Source organism: Panulirus ornatus, chromosome 66 (genome assembly GCF_036320965.1).
Source record: "Panulirus ornatus isolate Po-2019 chromosome 66, ASM3632096v1, whole genome shotgun sequence".
Taxonomy (NCBI): domain Eukaryota; kingdom Metazoa; phylum Arthropoda; class Malacostraca; order Decapoda; family Palinuridae; genus Panulirus; species Panulirus ornatus.
Window position 1 is genome coordinate 12979529 of NC_092289.1, and position 17554 is coordinate 12997082.

Sequence of the window (17554 nt, forward strand, 5' to 3'; positions counted from 1 at the left end):
AAGGCGTGCAAGGAATAGAGTGAATTGGATTGATGTGGTATACCGGGGTCAACATACTGTCAATGGATTGAATCTGGGCATGTGAAGCATCTGGGATAAACCATGGGAAGTTCTGTGGGGCCTGGATGTGGAAAGGGAGCTGCGGTTTCGGGCATTATTACATGACACCTAGAGACTGAGTGTGAACGAATGGGGCCTTTGTTGTCTTTTCCTAGCGCTACCTCGCACACATGAGGGGGGAGGGGATGTTATTCCATGTGTGGGGAGGTGGTGATGGGAATGAATAAAGGCAGTGTGAATTGTGTGCATGTGTATATATGTATGTGTCTGTGTGTGTATATATATGTGTACATTGAGTTGTATGGGTATGTATATTTGCGTGTGTGGACGTGTATGTATATACATGTGTATGGGGGTGGGTTGGGCCATTTCTTTCATCTGTTTCCTTGCGCTACCTTGCAAATGCGGGAGACTGCAATAAAGCAATATAGAAATATAGAAATATATATATATATATATATATATATATATATATATATATATATATATATATATATATATATATATATATGTCTGTGTATGTATATGAATATATATGTGGAAATGTATAGGTATCTATATGTGCATGTGTGGGCATTTATGTACATACATGTGTATGTGAAGAATTTGTGGAAGGCAAAAACGTTATCTCAGAGAGCAAAAATGGATATGTTTGAAGGAATAGTGGTTCCATCGATGTTATATGGTTGTGAGGCATTGACTATAGATAGGGTTGTGTGGAGGAGGGTGGATGTGTAGGAAATGAGATGTTTGAGGACAATATGTGGTGTGAGGTGGTTTGATAGAGTAAGTAATGAAAGGGTAAGAGAGGTGTGTGGTAATAAAAAAGAATGTAGTTGAGAAAGCAGAAGTGGGTGTATTGAAAGGGTTTGGTCACATGGATAGAATAAGTGAGGAAAGATTGACAAAGAGGATATATGTGTCAGAGGTGGAGGGAACAAGAAGTGGTAGACCAAATTGGAGGTGGAAGGATGGAGTGAAAAAGATTTTGAGCGATTGGGGCCTGGACATGCAGGAGGGTGAGAGGCATGCAGGGAATAGAGTGAATTGGATCGATGTGGTATACTGGGGTCAACGTGCTGTTAATGGATTGAACCAGGGCATGTGAAGCATCTGGAAAGTTTTTGTGGCCTGGATGTGGAAAGGGAGCTGTGGTTTTGGTGCATTACACATGACAGCTAGAGATTGAGTGTGAACGAATGTGGCCTTTTGTTGTCTTTTCCTAGCACTACCTCATGCGCATGCAGGGTGAAGAGGGTGCTATTTCATGTGTGGCAAGGTGGCAGCGGAATGGATGAAGGCAGCATGTATGAATTTGTACTTGTGTATATATGTATATGTCTGTGTATGTACATATATGAATACGTTGAAATATATAGGTATGTATATGTGCATGTGTGAGCGTTTATGTATATACATGTGGATGTGGGGGGGGAATTGGGCCATTCTTTCGTCTGTTTCCTTGCGCTACCTCACTAATGTGGGAGACAACAACAAAGTATGATAATGAAAATAGAAAAAAATAATGATATGTATATATATATAGGGGTTAGGGGAGAAAGAGTACATCCCACGTATTCCCCATGTTTCACAAAAGGCGACTAATAGGGAAGGGAGTTCAGTCTCTATTCCTAACACTACCTCGCTGATGCAGGAAATGGCAATTATGTATGAAAAAATATATATAGGGGATAGGGGAGAAAGAGTACTTCCCACATATTCCCTTTTTGTCGTAGAAGGCAACTAAAAGGGGGCAGTAGCTGGGGGCTGGAGACCCCTCTCCTTGTATTTAAATTTCTAAAAAGGGAAACAGGAGTCAAGTGGGTAGTGTTCATCCTCCTCAAAGGCTTAGATTGGGGTGTCTGAATGTGTGTGGCTGTAACCAAGATGAGAAGAAAGAACAGATAGGAAAGGAAAGAAACCTGGATGTTCTGGCTCTGAGTGAAATGAAGCTCAAGGGTAAAGGTGAACAGTGGTTTCAGAAGGTCTTGGGAGGAAAGTCAGGGGTTGGTGAAAGGACAAGAGCTAAGGAAGGAGTAGCTTTACTCCTGAAGCAGGAGTTGTGGGTGTATGTGATAGAGTGTAAGATAGTAAATTCTAGATTGTCGTGGGTAAAACTGAAAGTAGATGGAGAGAGATGGGTGATTATTGATGATGGATGATCTAAATGCAAAGGTGAGTAATGTGGCAGTTAAGGGTATAATTGGTGTACATGGGGTATTCAGTGTTGTAAGTGGAAATAATGAAGAACCTGTAGATTTGTGTGCTGAAAAAAGACTAGGGATCGGGAAAACCTGGTTTAAAAAGAGAGATATACATAAGTATGTGTATGTGAGTAGGAGACATGGTCAAAGGCAATTATTGGATTACATGTTAATTGACAGGCATGTAAAAGAGAGACTTATGGATGTTAAAGTGCTGAGAGGGGCAGCTTGAGGGATGTCTGATCACACCCTTTTGGAGGCAAAGGTGAAGATTTGTAGAGGATTTCAAAAAAGAAGAAAGAATGTTGGGGAGGAGAGAGTGATGAGAGCAAGTGAGCTTGAAAAGGAGACTTGTGTTAAGAAGTACCAAGAGAGACTGAGTGTAGAATGGCAAAAGATGAGAGCAAATGATGTGAGGGTAGTGGGTGAGGAAAGGGATGTATTTAGGAAAGCAGTGATGGCTTGCGCAAAAGGTGCATGTGACATGAGAAAGGTAGGAGGTGGGCAGATTAGAAGGGTAGTCAGTGATGGGATGATGAAGTAAGGTTGTTAGTGAAAGAGAAAAGAGAGGCATTTGGATAATACTTACAATGAAGTAGTGCAAATACCGGGAGATGTATAAGAGAAAGCAAGAGGAGGTCAAGAGAAAGATTTGAAAGGGTTGAAAAAGAGGGCAAAAATGAGAGTTGGGGTGAGAGAGTATCATTCAATTAGAGGGAGAATAAAAAGATGTCTTGGAAGGAGGTAAATAGCATGCATAGGACAAGAGAACAAATGGGAACATCGGTGAAGGGGGCAAGTAGGGAGATATTAACAGGTAGTGGTGAATTGAGGAGATGGAGTGAGTATTATAATGGTTTTTTTTAATGTGTTTGACAATAGAGTGGCAAATATATGGAGTTTTGGTTGGGGTGGTGAGTGAAGTGAGATGGTTAGGGAGAATAGTTTGATAAAGAGAGAAGAGGTAGTGAAAGCTTTGTGGATGATGAATTCTGGCAAGGCGGCGGGTTTGGATGTTATTGCTGTGGAATTTATTAAAAAAGGGAGTGGCTGTGGTGTTGATTGGTTGGTAAGGATATTCATTGTATGTATGGACCATGGTGAAGTGCCTGAGGATTGGCAAAATGCATGCATAGTGTCATTGTAAAGAGCCAAAGGGGATAAAAGTAAGTGTTCAAACTACAGAGGCATAAGTTTGTTGAGTATACCTGGGAAATTATATGGGAGGGTATTGATAAGAGGGTGAAGACATGTACAGAGCATTAGATTGGGGAAGAGCAGTGTGGTTTCAGGAGTGGTAGAGGATGTATGGATCGGGTGTTTGCTTTGAAAAATGTATATGAGAAATACTTAGTAAAACAAATGGATTTGTATGTATCATTAATGGATCTGGAGAAGACATATGATAGGGTTGATAGAGATGCTTTGTAGAAGGTTTTAAGAGTGTATGGTGTGGGAGGTAAATTGTGGGAATCAGTGAAAAGTTTTTACCAAGGATGTAAGGCATGTGTACAAGTAGGAAGAGAGGAGAGTGATTGATTTCCAGTGAATGTCAGTCTGTGGCAAGGGTGTGTGATGTCCCCATGGTTGTTTAACATATATATATATATATATATATATATATATATATATATATATATATATATATATATGTGAGGTAGTACCAGGAAAGACTGAGTACAGAATGGAAAAAGGTGAGAACAAAGGACATAAGGGGAGTGGGGGAGGAATGGGATGTATTTAGGGAAGCAGTGATGGCTTGCGCAAAAGATGCCTGTGGCATGAGAAGCGTAGGAGATGGGCAGATTGGAAAGGATAGTGAGTGGTGGGATGAAGAAGTAAGATTATTAGTGAAAGAGAAGAGAGAGGCATTTGGATGATTTTTGCAGGGAAATAATGCAAATGACTGGGAGATGTATAAAAGAAAGAGGCAGGAGGTCAAGAGAAAGGTGCAAGAGGTGAAAAAGAGGGCAAATGATAGGGTGAGAGAGTATCATTAGATTTTAGGGAGAATAAAAATATGTTTTGGAAGGAGGTGAATAAAGTGTGTAAGACATGGAAACAAATAGGAACATCAGTGAAGGGGGCTAATGGGTAGGTGATATCAAGTAGTGGTGATGTGAGAAGGAGATGGAGTGAGTATTTTGAAGGTTTGTTGAATGTGTTTGATTATAGAGTGGCAGATATAGGGTGTTTTGGTCAAGGTGGTGTGTGAAGTGAGAGGGTGGGGGAGAATGATTTGGTAAACAGAGAAGAGGTAGTAAAAGGTTTGCGGAAGATGAAAGCTAGCAAGGCAGCGGGTTTGGATGGTATTGCAGTGGAATTTATTAAAAAAGGGGGGTGACTGTATTGTTGACTGGTTGGTAAGGTTATTTAATGTATGTGTAACTCATGGTTGAGGTGCCTGAGGATTGGCGGAATGCATGCATAGTGCCATTGTACAAAGGCAAAGGGGATAAAAGTGAGTGCTCAAGTTACAAAGGTATAAGTTTGTTGAGTATTCCTGGGAAATTACATGGGAGGATATTGATTGAGAGGGTGAAGGCATGTAAAGAGCATCAGATTGGGGAAGAGCACTGTGGTTTCAGAAGTGGTAGATGATGTGTGGATCAGGTGTTTGCTTTGAAAAATGTATGTGAGAAATACTTAGAAAAGCAAATGGATTTGTATGTAGCATTTATGGATCTGGAGAAGGCATATGATATATTTGATAGAGATGCTTTGTGGAAGGTATTAAGAATATATGGTGTGGGAGGCAAGTTGTTAGAAGCAGTGAAAAGTTTTTATCGAGGATGTAAGGCATGTGCACAAGAAGGAAGAGAGGAAAGTGATTGCTTCTTTGTGAATGTTGGTTTGCGGCAGGGGTGCATGATGTCTCCATGGTTGTTTAACTTGTTTATGGATGGGGTTGTTAGGGAGGTGAATGCAAGAGTTTTGGAAAGAGGGGCAAGTATGCAGTCTGTTGTGGATGAGAGAGTTTGGGAAGTGAGTCAGTTGTTCGCTGATGATACAGCGCTGGTGGCTGATTCATGTGAGAAACTGCAGAAGCTGGTGACTGAGTTTGGTAAAGTGTGAGAAAAAAGAAAGCTGAGAGTAAATGTGAATAAGAGCAAGGTTATTAGGTACAGTAGGGTTGTGGGACAAGTCAATTGGGAGGTAAGTTTGGAATGGAGAAAAACTGGAGGAAGTGAAGTGTTTTAGATGTCTAGGAGTGGATTTGGCTGTGGATGGAACCATGGAAGCAGAAGTGAATCATTGGGTGGGGGAGGGGGTGAAAGTTCTGAGAGCGTTGAAAAGTGTATGGAAGTCGAGAATGATATCTTGGAAAGCAAAAATGGGTATGTTTGAAGGAGTAGTGGTTCCAACAATATTAAATGGTTGCGAGGTGTGGGCTATAGATAGAGTTGTGTGGAGGAGGACGGATGTGCTGGAAATGAGATGTTTGAGGACAATATGTGGTGTGAGGTGGTTTGATCGAGTAATTACTGAAAGGGTAAGAGAGATGTGTGGTAATAAAAAGTGTGGTTGAGAGAGCAGAAGAAGGTGTTTTGAAAGGGTTTGGTTACATGGAGAGAATGAGTGAGGAAAGATTGACCAAGAGGATATATGTGTCGGAGGTGGAGGGAACGAGGAGAAGTGGGAAACCAAATTGGAGGTGGAAAGATGGAGTGAAAAATATTCTGAGCGATCTGGGCCTGAACATGCAGGAGGGTGAAAGGTGTGCAAGGAATAGAGTGAATTGGAATGATGGGTATACCGGGGTCGACATGCTGTCAGTGGATTGAACCAGGGCATGTGAAGCATCTGGGATAAACTATGGAAAGTTTTGTAGGGCCTGGATGTGGGAAGGGAGCTGTGGTTTCGGTGCATTATACATGACAGCTAGAGACTGAGTGTGAACGAATGTGGCCTTTGTTGTCTTTACCTAGCGCTACCTCGCACACATGCAGGGGGAAGGGGTTATCATTTCATGTGTGGCGGGGTGGCGACAGGAATGAATAAGGGCAGACAGTATGAATTATGTACATGTATATGTCTAGTGTGTATATATATGTATACGTTGAGATGTATAGGTATGTATATGTGCGTGTATGGATTACTCAGGGCTGAGCACATACAGCAACCACTGTGATGCAGATACCTAAAGTATCCACCATGCACACACATGCACACTCAGCACAAACACCCAGTGAACACTAGCAAGGTACACTTGACAAATTAATGATACCACTTTACAGAACCTCACTCGTTCACAAAACATTTTACATTTCAATACCCATGGTGTCTTCACAGCTGTACTTATGTTTCATGAAATGATTTTAGTGCCTTCCATGGTGTTACTCCTCTCCCATTGTGGTTGTGATGGGGCATAAGAGTATCTTTGCCAGTGAATACACTTTGAAACTTAGCATTCAGTTTCTCATATACATCCTTCTCCCAGTCAGTAACACTTCTGTATAAGTCCTCAAATTAACTGCTGCTCTTCAGGATGTTTCATTGTAATACATCTATGAATAAGCAGTTAAATGGCCTTTTCCATGTATTTTTTTCATAATCTTTCCATTCCTCTCAACTAATTTTACATATATTATTTCCATAGAATATCTCTACGTTTTCTAGCTTTTAACATCTATCAAGCCATGCTGATTTCTGTTCCCACCTCTCCTTTTTGTATGTTATATTTCAATAAACCTTTTATGATGATGACCCATAGTTAGGATTGTTAAGTATTCCAGTTTATGTGAAAAAGATCAATGCTGTACTTCATCTGTCATCAGGCAATTACTCCAAATGGTGTACATTTGTTGTATCATGTTTTCAATCCATATGCTGAGGTATGATATTTGTAACTTTTGGTAACCAGAATGCCTTTAAGAATCATCCCATTTTCCCATCTATGATGCACTAAAAAAAGACACTATTTATATAATGGCTGTGCATGAATGATGAAGTATAAGACAAAGTATTGTTTATATGTATAGCATTAAATTAGTTCTGACTATATACTTTTCCACAAATTATGAAATTTTATCTCTTACTCCTGTATACATGAGATGGATCCGATGCTTACAACCTCTTAGTTCACAACCACAGCCTTATTTTATTTCCTCTATTGTAGAATGAGTAGAAGCTTTCACTCTAAAAGATTCTAGTTTTTTCTTTGGACACTAACTTGGTTCATCAAATGAAGGTATCTTCTCACACACCATCCTTATGCACATCATACTTAAACTACTTATCATAAAAAGTTAGTCCCCTGAGCTCCTTGGAATCCTCCTTGATGTACCTCTGTTCTTGATACTTCACTAATTGTGTTAGTTCATCTTATTCATAGACTACTATTGCTTGTACCTTCATTTATATTACCATAGATCTTGACCAGCGTGTTACACATCACAAATCCAACATGACCATACTATCTTGAAATGACCACATCACATGTCTTTCTCAGATTATTCATTATTGTAATTATAATCATACTCCATAAAATATCCATCTCTACTGCAGTATTATAGAATTCAGTAAATTTTCTTTCCAGCCTCCATCTTGAGATCGTGCAGGAACCTCAAACCATATGTCTAAATTATTGTGCCTGTTCTTGCATGTCAAGCAGGTTGTGCATGTAAACTCCTCCCTAAGCATTCTACTTTTTGTCATCACATTTCAGAGTAGCCAGAGTTAGGTTGATAGCTTTCTCTTTGTGAATAATTTGTTTAATAGACAGCTTCAGGGTTGTACCCTTCAAGTCAAGTTATTCTTTTCTTCTTGTAAATCTCGTCATATGTTTAAACTGCAGAGATGAGAGGTCCCCTCAGCTTTAATTGCCTCTTCAGATTACATCACAAGAGAACAGATTTACTATGATACTCTAAAGTGAAAGGTCTTTTATAGAATTGATTTAACAAGTGGATTTTTTAAATTCGAACTCAGCAGTATCTAAAATCTAAAAAGTAAATTAGTTTGCTTTCTTAAAAATTTACTGCATTAACCCAGGAGGACTGGTTTAAAGCTAACATGCCTCATACAACACTGTACTTGTGGAGTTAAGTGGCAAAGTTTATTTTCTTGATTTGCACAAAGGCTTAATTCTAATTTGCTTTTCATCTAACAGTTTCTTTTTTAACATCAATATTTTGTCTGCTAAATATAATGAGATTATTATCCAGTTGTTATTTGTTTCCAAAACTGAAGCAGCTTGAAACATTGTCAGTGGTCCTTTTTTGCTCTTATACAAAATTCAGTAAATATGAAAACTAAAACTCATATATTTTCAAAGTTTACATTTAGACCCACATCAGTATACTTTTTCTAATATCAAAATAATTTTCTTTCTAACAGAGATGCATTTGTGGTTTCCTTGGGTAACTGCCTGACCAGCTTCTTTGCTGGCTTTGTCATCTTTGGCATCATCGGGTTCATGGCTCACGAGCTGGGTCTTCCTGTTGACAAAGTTGCAGTGCAGGGTATGTAACCTCCCAATCCCACAATGGCATTCCCCTCTCAATCTTCTACAGGGTTAGCATATCCTGTAGGTAACAAGGTTTTAGAATCATTCATAAACAAACCTGAATTACTGTAGCTCAAAAACAGTAATCAGTTATACAGTTGTCCTTTCAAAAACCCTGTTGGGTTCTGAGGTTGAAACAGATTTCAATCGGTGGTTATAAAATGGAAGTGGACAGAAATATATGTCGTCTTCTTTCAGTTTACCCACGTGACTGAAGCCATCTGACCCCTCTTGGTGTTACCACTGATATTCAGGCATTTATTATGGAGGTTCTAATACTCTGAGACTGACTGTTGCAAAACTTCATCTCATGAGCCTCTCTTTTGAGGCATTTTTTCATACTCAACCATCATTATTGGCAATGCAACTAGGATTCTTGAAATAGTAATGCATAGCACTCAGTCTCCTGTTACCTTAAAGGAACACTGGCTCACATGCCCTTGAATAACAACACTTTTGATAGAGTAGACAAAAGCTTCACAGTGAATTGTTAAAGTAATTTTGATAGAATAACCACAAAGTATTTACACTGCTTTGCAAAGTATATTGTGATGGCATGTGAGTCAGCTATTTACATCACGGGTCTCCATAGTATAAATGGTACAGTAAGTCATGGACCAAAATACTTCATTAACTTCAGTTCTTATCTTCCCAATACATCACATTTAAAGTAATTATCAAATATTCATTCATTTGAAAAACTATTTCTTCAAAACAGTCTTTCGAAATTCAGAGCCATATATGTTACCACATTGTCTGTCCATTAACACTTGCCACTCACTGATAAGCACTTTTGAGATCCAAGCTTAATCCTTAATTTTGATTCCATCACCAGAAACCAGTGGACATTAATAAAATTCCTCATGCCATATTGTAAGTACCCTGAGTTCCAACCACACATGCTTATTAAGCAAGGCTGATTGAACTGGTACGTATTTATAACTCACATTATAGAATTATTTGATGAGAGTCAGTGACGACTTTTTCCAGTTTCTGTAGGTAAGTCAGAGGTAGTACATGTGTAACTCTGAAGGGCAAGAGAAGAAACAGCCGAGTGTCACCATTAGCGTGGTGTGTATTGGATGTCTGTTGTATGTTTATATTTGTAACATTATTGGCAAACTTTCTGCTTTCAGTTTTCAGTGATTATTTTAAGTGGCTGCTTGTTGCACTCTTGATGTTCATTCCAGAGAGGAGAACTACCACTGCTGTAACATGCTTTTTAGGTAAGCTTACGGTAGACTGTAACTTGTAGCATTTAGAGCACTGTTTCCTGGTCTGGTCCTTGGCCTGCTTGGGGACAATGGTACCTTGTGTGCCTGTAGGCACACCCACACATCCTCATACCTGCCACTGGTGTTCGTTACAAATAGTCCCTTGACGAGTTGGCTTGGACACTCCGTGTGGGCGCGTCACATCACCATCACCAGTAGGGTAGCGTATCTCCACAACGAGTTCTGATGTGGAGTCATTTTATGCACGTTCTAGGAGCGGGCCTCGCGTTCGTGGCTTACCCCGAGGCTGTGGCCCGCCTGCCTCTGTCGCCGGTGTGGTCCATCTTGTTCTTCGCCATGTTGCTGACCCTGGGTCTTGGCACGCAGTTTACTATCCTAACCACCATCATCACCACCATTACTGATGACTTCCCAGCCCTACGCGGCAAGAACTTCAAGTGAGTCTACCCGCCAACACCTCACCGGCAACATACATCCCCACCCATGTATATATTAACTGTATTGTGAGATGAACTCACATGTGGTATGTGACTGTACGTGTGACTAACCTTCATTCATGGCAGGGTATCAGTCATCCTCTGGAGCACTTGGCTAGAAGGCCATTTTCTGATATTAATATTTTATATGATCATTTCTTTCCCCTGCACAAGCATCAAATATGCAACAACTGCAGGTGACCAGAAATGTTGGCACGGACTTTACTGTTTCATAAATTGTATGTGAAAATGCTTGCTTGGGCAGTGGTTACCATGCATTCATTGGTGTGATAAGCCCCAGCCTGGCACTGGCAGCCAGTTGTCCTAACTGATGACTCTCCAGTGACTGCTTGGTAAACACTGCCACAGCCTGCTCAGAATATTAATCACAACCTTCTACTCAGGGAAGAAATATCAAAAGTTCTCTACCCTCCTGAAGGAGTGTGTTCATTGAACACTAAGGTGTGCCATAACTCTGCTTTGCCATTCCAAAGGATTGTATAATGTGATATTTACTTGTGTTGACTCCTAAGTGCCCCAGTTATTAATATGATCATTATTATAATAGATTATTTGTGTTTTTCTGTCATTAAACATGAGTTTCATTTGTAGATAATGATAATCCATGTGGCTTATGCTGTTCTTTGATCAGAACTGACAGTCTGACTTGCACCACAGGTGGGCCCTCCTAGGTTCCTGCATAGTCATGTTCTGTGTGGGACTTTCCATGGCAACCAAAGGTGGGATGTATGTCCTCCAGATGATGGATTCCTACTCTTCAACATTCTCCGCTCTGATGGTCGGCATGGCTGAGGTGAGATTACTGGAGAAGGATAAATTGTTGACATATATCCTGGATGCTTTCAGCTCCTACACAACATGATGGGTTTTGCAAAACCTCCAAATTCCTTAATTTCTTCCAATTTCCACCAATGCATTTATTTAAACATTATGTGGACTTTATTTTGTCCTTACCAGTTTGTATCTTGTAATGAATAGTTTTCCCCAGAATAGTTACTATCCTTGTGTCTCTTCTTGGGATTTGCTTTCCTCTCCAGTTTCTTCATTATTTCATGTACACATAATCATATTCAAGAATTTCATGATTTTTTTTTTTGCAGCTAGTGTTTAGCATCTTATGTTTTCCATTTCCAGACACTTATGCTTGAAAATAAGATCATGCAGTGACCCCTGAAAGGTGATCAGTGTGCTGGAAGTGGATGGAGCTCTTAAATTTGCTGGCACACTGTAGGAGTAACCACTTCTGCCAAAATATGTCTTAAGAAAAGGGCAGATTTAGAGAGATTCCACCTCATTAAGTTGAGCAACAGAAAAGCAGAAGTCCATCTTTTATCTGGTCTGACTATTGATAATGTATGACTGAAGGTGTGGAACCTCTGATCTTTCCAAGTTACAGACTTAATTTTTCTTTCACTCGGGTATCAGGTCCTTTTGATTTGGTATCTGATGTTTTTGGGATGGACACTAGATTGTAGTGCCTTCGTTAGATAGGCCTGTAGCTACACCTCCATCTAAGAAAGAGGCCCATTCATGTACTGTGACCAAACTAAGTACTCACCATTCAGATCTCTTCATCATCAAAAGGTAGTGATTACCAGGAACTTGACTTTTCAACAAGGTTTCATCCAAGGTTCTCAAAGTCTCATCTTAAAAGATTGGAAAAGGTTGAATTTTCCACTACAGGCCAAGAGTGTCATCCAAGCTCTAATTCATCTTTGGATTTTTTACCTTCTCTTGGCATAAAGGTGCTTCAGATCAAGAGGTAACATTGGCAGAATCTGTTGTTGATATTAGTCTTATGTGGCGGAGAACTGTACGTCCACGTTACTTGAGTCTCATCAGTAGTGATTGCTTTTTTCATAGATCAGTTATGATCTGATTAGTATTATGACATTATTATCAGCTTTCAGGGAGCTTGGTTTCTGTTGCTCTTGGGCCTCACAAAAATTTGTCAACTGATTTCAACTCTGATAATTTCTCAGAAAGAATAACTCTTAGTGGGAGTTACCCAAGGCTCCTTAGCTTATTATAATTAAAGGAGTATTCTAGCCATTTAGCACTTCAGCATCTACTCCTAAAAAAGTTCTTTTTGATACCTTTGGAGAAAAGTCAGATAGATGAAATGGCTTTACATAAGAACCCTCTTATTTTTGACAATATTATGTCTTGGGTTAAGATCATTTCACGCCCTAGGTTTTTGGCTAAGAAAGAAACAAGTAAGTTTCGAAATAACCCCTTTTGATTGCTTCTAAGAGGATTTCTAGAAAATTCCATGCTTTATGCACAGTCAATCTCTGAGAAACTGATCATGATCACCAGAAATTATTTATAACTTCAGTTTGTTTGTCCAGGAAACCTTAAACCTCTCAAGAAGGAATGCCTCATCTCGGATTAAAAAAAACGTTTTGTTCCCCCCCAATCCATATGTCAAAGCTCAGAATGTCAGGAAGGTAGCTGCTTTTCTGGCCATTCTGTGAAACTTCCCTGGAGGAATTAACTAAAGAAATCTTTAGTACTCTGCAAACACTTTAGTTCAGTGGTACCTTTCTCTTGACATGAAGGATCTATCTTGTATAGCACCTGGCTATAACCCTCTTGCTATACATAGGTATGTATGCTCCTAAAGTTTGTAGGACAAACAGATCCTGGAGAAAAAGTTGAGTTTTGAAGAGCAAAAGATTGTTTCCCTCTGGAATGGTGTCCTGTGAGCAATTTTCTGGGTTGATAACCCCATCCCTACCTTTCCTTCTTTTTGAAAACTTTTGACTGATGGTAAGCACCATCAGAATGGTATTTTTGTTCTGAGAATTATAAGATGAACAGCACAATCAGGTGTGTCAGCCAGTGGAAAGATGTCATGTGCATCTGGATGTTACTGACTGTTAGAAGGGAAGATCTGGACTAAATTGGCAGCTCTAAAAGGGTGAATGGTTTTCACCTCACCAGGGGGAAGGTAGTCAGAAGTTCCCAGCACCCAAGGATCTTGAAGATTCTCCCAAAGCTTGTGAGACACCACCCCATAGAGGGCTATTCATTCTTCAGAACACCTATTTTTTTCTTTCCAATCTTTACCAACTGTATTATTCCCTCAATCCGTATTCTTCTTTGTTCCTCTGCTAAAATTATATTCCAGTACTTTGTGGTCCTTAGCCAGGCTATTATCCACTTGACCATCCTTTTGTTAGAATATAACCCTGTGGCCTTTGTCCCTTAGCTCTAAATTGACTTTCTTCTTCTCTGGTTCTCAGCCTCAAGTCATATAGAATATCCCTTCATGGTCTTCTTTCTCATAGACTTCTTTTTTCCTCCTGTTTTCTATATTCCAGCTGAACATATATGGTTTCTCATTCAGTTCTAAAGTTCCTTTACTTCTCCAATTGATGTGTTTGATTTGCTACTGAAAGTATACTTCCAACCAAAGCATTTCCATTTTTCATATATGCCATGGTTAATGGTGCACATTATCCCCATTTTTGCTCCCTCAATCTCTAAATCTTCAAAGTGATTTTCAACCGTTGCCATCTTTCTCATTGACCTAGTGATTATTCTATATCCTCAGTTCCTATAGTAGGTTCTTGTTCTACTCCCTCTCAGCCTGATCCGGGCTCATTTAAGTCTGCAATTCATAGTGCTCCCAATTTCAGTGCTGGTTATCTTCTCAACATCCTTCATACCATCTCAGTTCAGTTATTGTCCAAGCTAGGTTACTCACTGTAGTTTTGAAGTAGGTGGGAAGTATGAAAGGAACCCCTAAGAAAATGTATCACATACTAATCATACAGCATAAGATGATGTTTTGTGGGAAAAAGGATGAAATACAGATTATAGATAGAATATTCCATTGGTATGAAAAGTATGGCCCCACAGATTGAAGTAATAAAAAGGGATGTAATTTACTGACCTACGTAAAGAGAACTCTGTGCTGGGACTTAATGGGATCCCAGCTCTCCCCCAAAAAAGACAAAGATGACAGATAGTAACAGAACCCCTGATGGTGTTATTGAGACCAAGCACTGATTAATCCAGTATAGCAGATATACTTATAAGGGTATATATAACATCAATACACAAAAAGTTTCTGAATTAGTATTATATAGAACAGACAAGTTAGCTTGACATCACACATCATCAAAATCTGTGAAAGAGTGATAAAAAAACATTCTTGAACATTTTAATCAAAATCTGTGAAAGTGATAAGAACATTCTTGAACATTTTAAAAGCAGCAGTTTCATAAAGGAATACCAGCATTCATTTGCACCAAAGTACACAGACTCAGCAAATAACTCAGTTCAGTGACACGTATGAAATTTTTACATGGCAATACTCAGCATTCAACAAAGTAAATTATAGGGATTGTGAAAGTATTAAGACAGAATATTAAAAGCAGACAAGCAAGGTGGATCAAAAGATTTACACTCATATGGTCCATCTCTTGAACTGTCTTTGACATAAAACTTCTTAAATTTCTGTATGCTTTGTGCATTAACCATGTTTTCACTTATTCTATTCTGGTCATCCACCACTCTTACACAAAATCAGTACATCCTCACATCCTTTTAAAAATTTTTTACTTAATTTCATGTTGTGTTCTCTGCTTATTCTTTCCCTGCATCTCTTAAAGTGGTCACAGTTTACATCATCACTCTTCTTTCTTCCAAAGTGGAGAAATTCAAAACCTCTAGCCTCTCCCTTTAACTCATCCTGCTTTAAACCAGTGCCATCTTCATTGCTCTCTTCTGGAATTTTTCTGTTATCTCTGTGCTTCTAAAGGTGCAGTAACAAAGATTGAAAAATATGTTCTAGTTTTGGCATTACATTAAATGAGAATGGTGTGTTGAATATCCCCATACTCTTGAAGTTAAAAGCATTTCTAGCTTGCAGTTGGTTGGTCTCCTTAATGTGGGACTCTGGTGAGAGGTCAGAGATACTGGATAATGTCAACTACATCCCTGCAGCTTATTTCCAGCCAGATGCTAATCATATTGAGGTCTTTGCTGTGACCCATCTTCATTCGTTTATAATTATTTCAGTTCAACTTCATCATACATGTATCAGCCACCAGTGTCAGATCATCTATAAACAGCAACCTGTGTGCATATATATAGTGATGGGTGATTTGAATGCAAAGGAGAGTAATGTGGCAGTTGAGGGTGTACATGGGGTTTTCAGTGTTGTAAATGGAAATGGTGAAGAGCTTATAGATTTGTGTGCTGAGAAAGGACTGGTGATTGGGAATACCTGGTTTAAAAAGAGACATACATAAGTATATGTATGTAAGTAGGAGAGATGGCCAGAGAGCGTAATTAGATTACATGTTAATTGATTGGCATGTGAAAAGGAGACTTTTGGATGTTAATGTGCTGACAGGTGCAATTGGAGGGATGTCTAATCATTGTCTTGTGGCAGTGAAGGTGAAGATTCATAGAGGTTTTCAGAAAAAAAGAGAAAATGTTGGGGTGAAGAGAGTGGTGAGAGTAAGTGACCTTGGAAAGGAGACTTGTGTGAGGAAGTACCAGGAGAGATTGAGTGCAGAATGGAAAAAGGTAAGAGCAAAGGACGTAAGGGGAGTGGGGGAGGAATGGGATGTATTTAGGGAAGAAGTGATGGCTTGCACAAAAGATGCTTGTGGCATGAGAAGTGTGGGAGATGGGCAGATTAGAAAGGGTAGTGAGTGGTGGGATGAAGAAGTAAAATTATTAGTGAAAGAGAAGAGAGGCATTTGGATGAGTTTTGCAGGGAAATAGTGCAAATGACTGGGAGATGTATAAAAGAAAGAGGCAGGAGGTCAAGAGAAAGGTGCAAGAGGTGAGAAAGAGGGCAAATGAGAGTTGGGGTGAGAGAGTATCAAATTTTAGAAAGAATAAAAGATGTTTTGAAAGGAGATAAATAAAGTGCATAAGACAAGAGAATTAATGGGAACATTGGTGAAGAGGGCTAATGAGGAGGTAATAACAAGTAAAGGGGGCTAATGGGGAGGTTATAACAAGTAGTGATTATGCAAGAAGGAGATGGAGTGAGTATTTTGAAGGTTTGTTGAATGTGTTAGATGATAGAGTGGCAGATATAGGGTGTTTCGGTCGAGGTGGTGTGCAAAGTGAGAGGGTCAAGGGGAATGGTTTGGTAAACAGAGAAGAGATAGTGAAAGCTTTGCATAAGATGAAATCTGGCAAGGCGGCGGGTTTGGATGGCATTGCAATGGAATTTATTAAATAAGGGGGTGACTGTGTCATTGACTGGTTGGTGAGGATATTCAGTGTATGTATGGCTCATGGTGAAGTGCCTGAGGATTGGTGGAATGCATGCATAGTGCCATTGTACAAAGGCAAAGGGGATAAAGGTGAGTGTTCAAATTACAGAGGTATAAGTTTGTTGAGTATTCCTGGGAAATTATTTGGGAGGGTATTTATTGAGAGGGTGAAGGCATGTACAGAGCATGAGATTGGGGAAGAGCAGTGTGGTTTCAGAAGTGGTAGAGGATGTGTGGATCAGGTGTTTGCCTTGAAGAATGTATGTGAGAAATACTTAGAAAAACAAATGGATTTGTATGTAGCATTTATGGACCTGGAGAAGGCATATGATAGAGTTGATAGAGATGCTCTGTGGAAGGTATTAAGAGTATATGGCGTGGGAGGCAAGTTGCAAGAAGCAGTAAAAAGTTTTTATCGAGGATGTAAAGCATGTGTACGAGTAGGAAGAGAGAAAAGTGATTGGTTCCCAGTAATGTCAGTTTGTGGTAGGTGTGCGTGATATCTCCATGGTTGTTTAATTTGTTTATGGATGGGGTTGTTAGGGAGGTGAATGCGAGAGTTTTAGAGAGAGGGGCAAGTATGCAGTCTGTTGTGGATGAGAGGGCTTGGAAGTGAGTCAGTTGTTGTTCACTGATGATACAGCGCTGGTGGCTGATTTGCATGAGAAACTGCAAAAGCTGGTGACTAAGTGTTCTAAAGTTTGTGAAAGAAGAAAGCTGAGAGTAAATGTGAATAAGAGCAAGGTTGTTAGGTACAGTAGGGTTGAGGGACAAGTCAACTGGGAGGTAAGTTTGAATGGAG

At 39.6% G+C, this 17554-nt stretch overlaps 1 protein-coding gene across 4 annotated transcripts in view; it reads left to right on the forward strand.

The window, feature by feature from the left end:
• Positions 1 to 17554, forward strand: part of LOC139746768 (sodium- and chloride-dependent glycine transporter 1-like) — a 457242-nt gene that overhangs the window by 394033 nt on the left and 45655 nt on the right. For all 4 annotated transcript variants that reach the window (XM_071658276.1, XM_071658275.1, XM_071658277.1 and 1 more), the window contains 3 exons: positions 8604 to 8728; positions 10261 to 10444; positions 11162 to 11297. In XM_071658276.1, coding sequence (XP_071514377.1) covers positions 8604 to 8728; positions 10261 to 10444; positions 11162 to 11297 — 445 coding nt within the window. The remainder of the gene's footprint in view (positions 1 to 8603; positions 8729 to 10260; positions 10445 to 11161; positions 11298 to 17554) is intronic.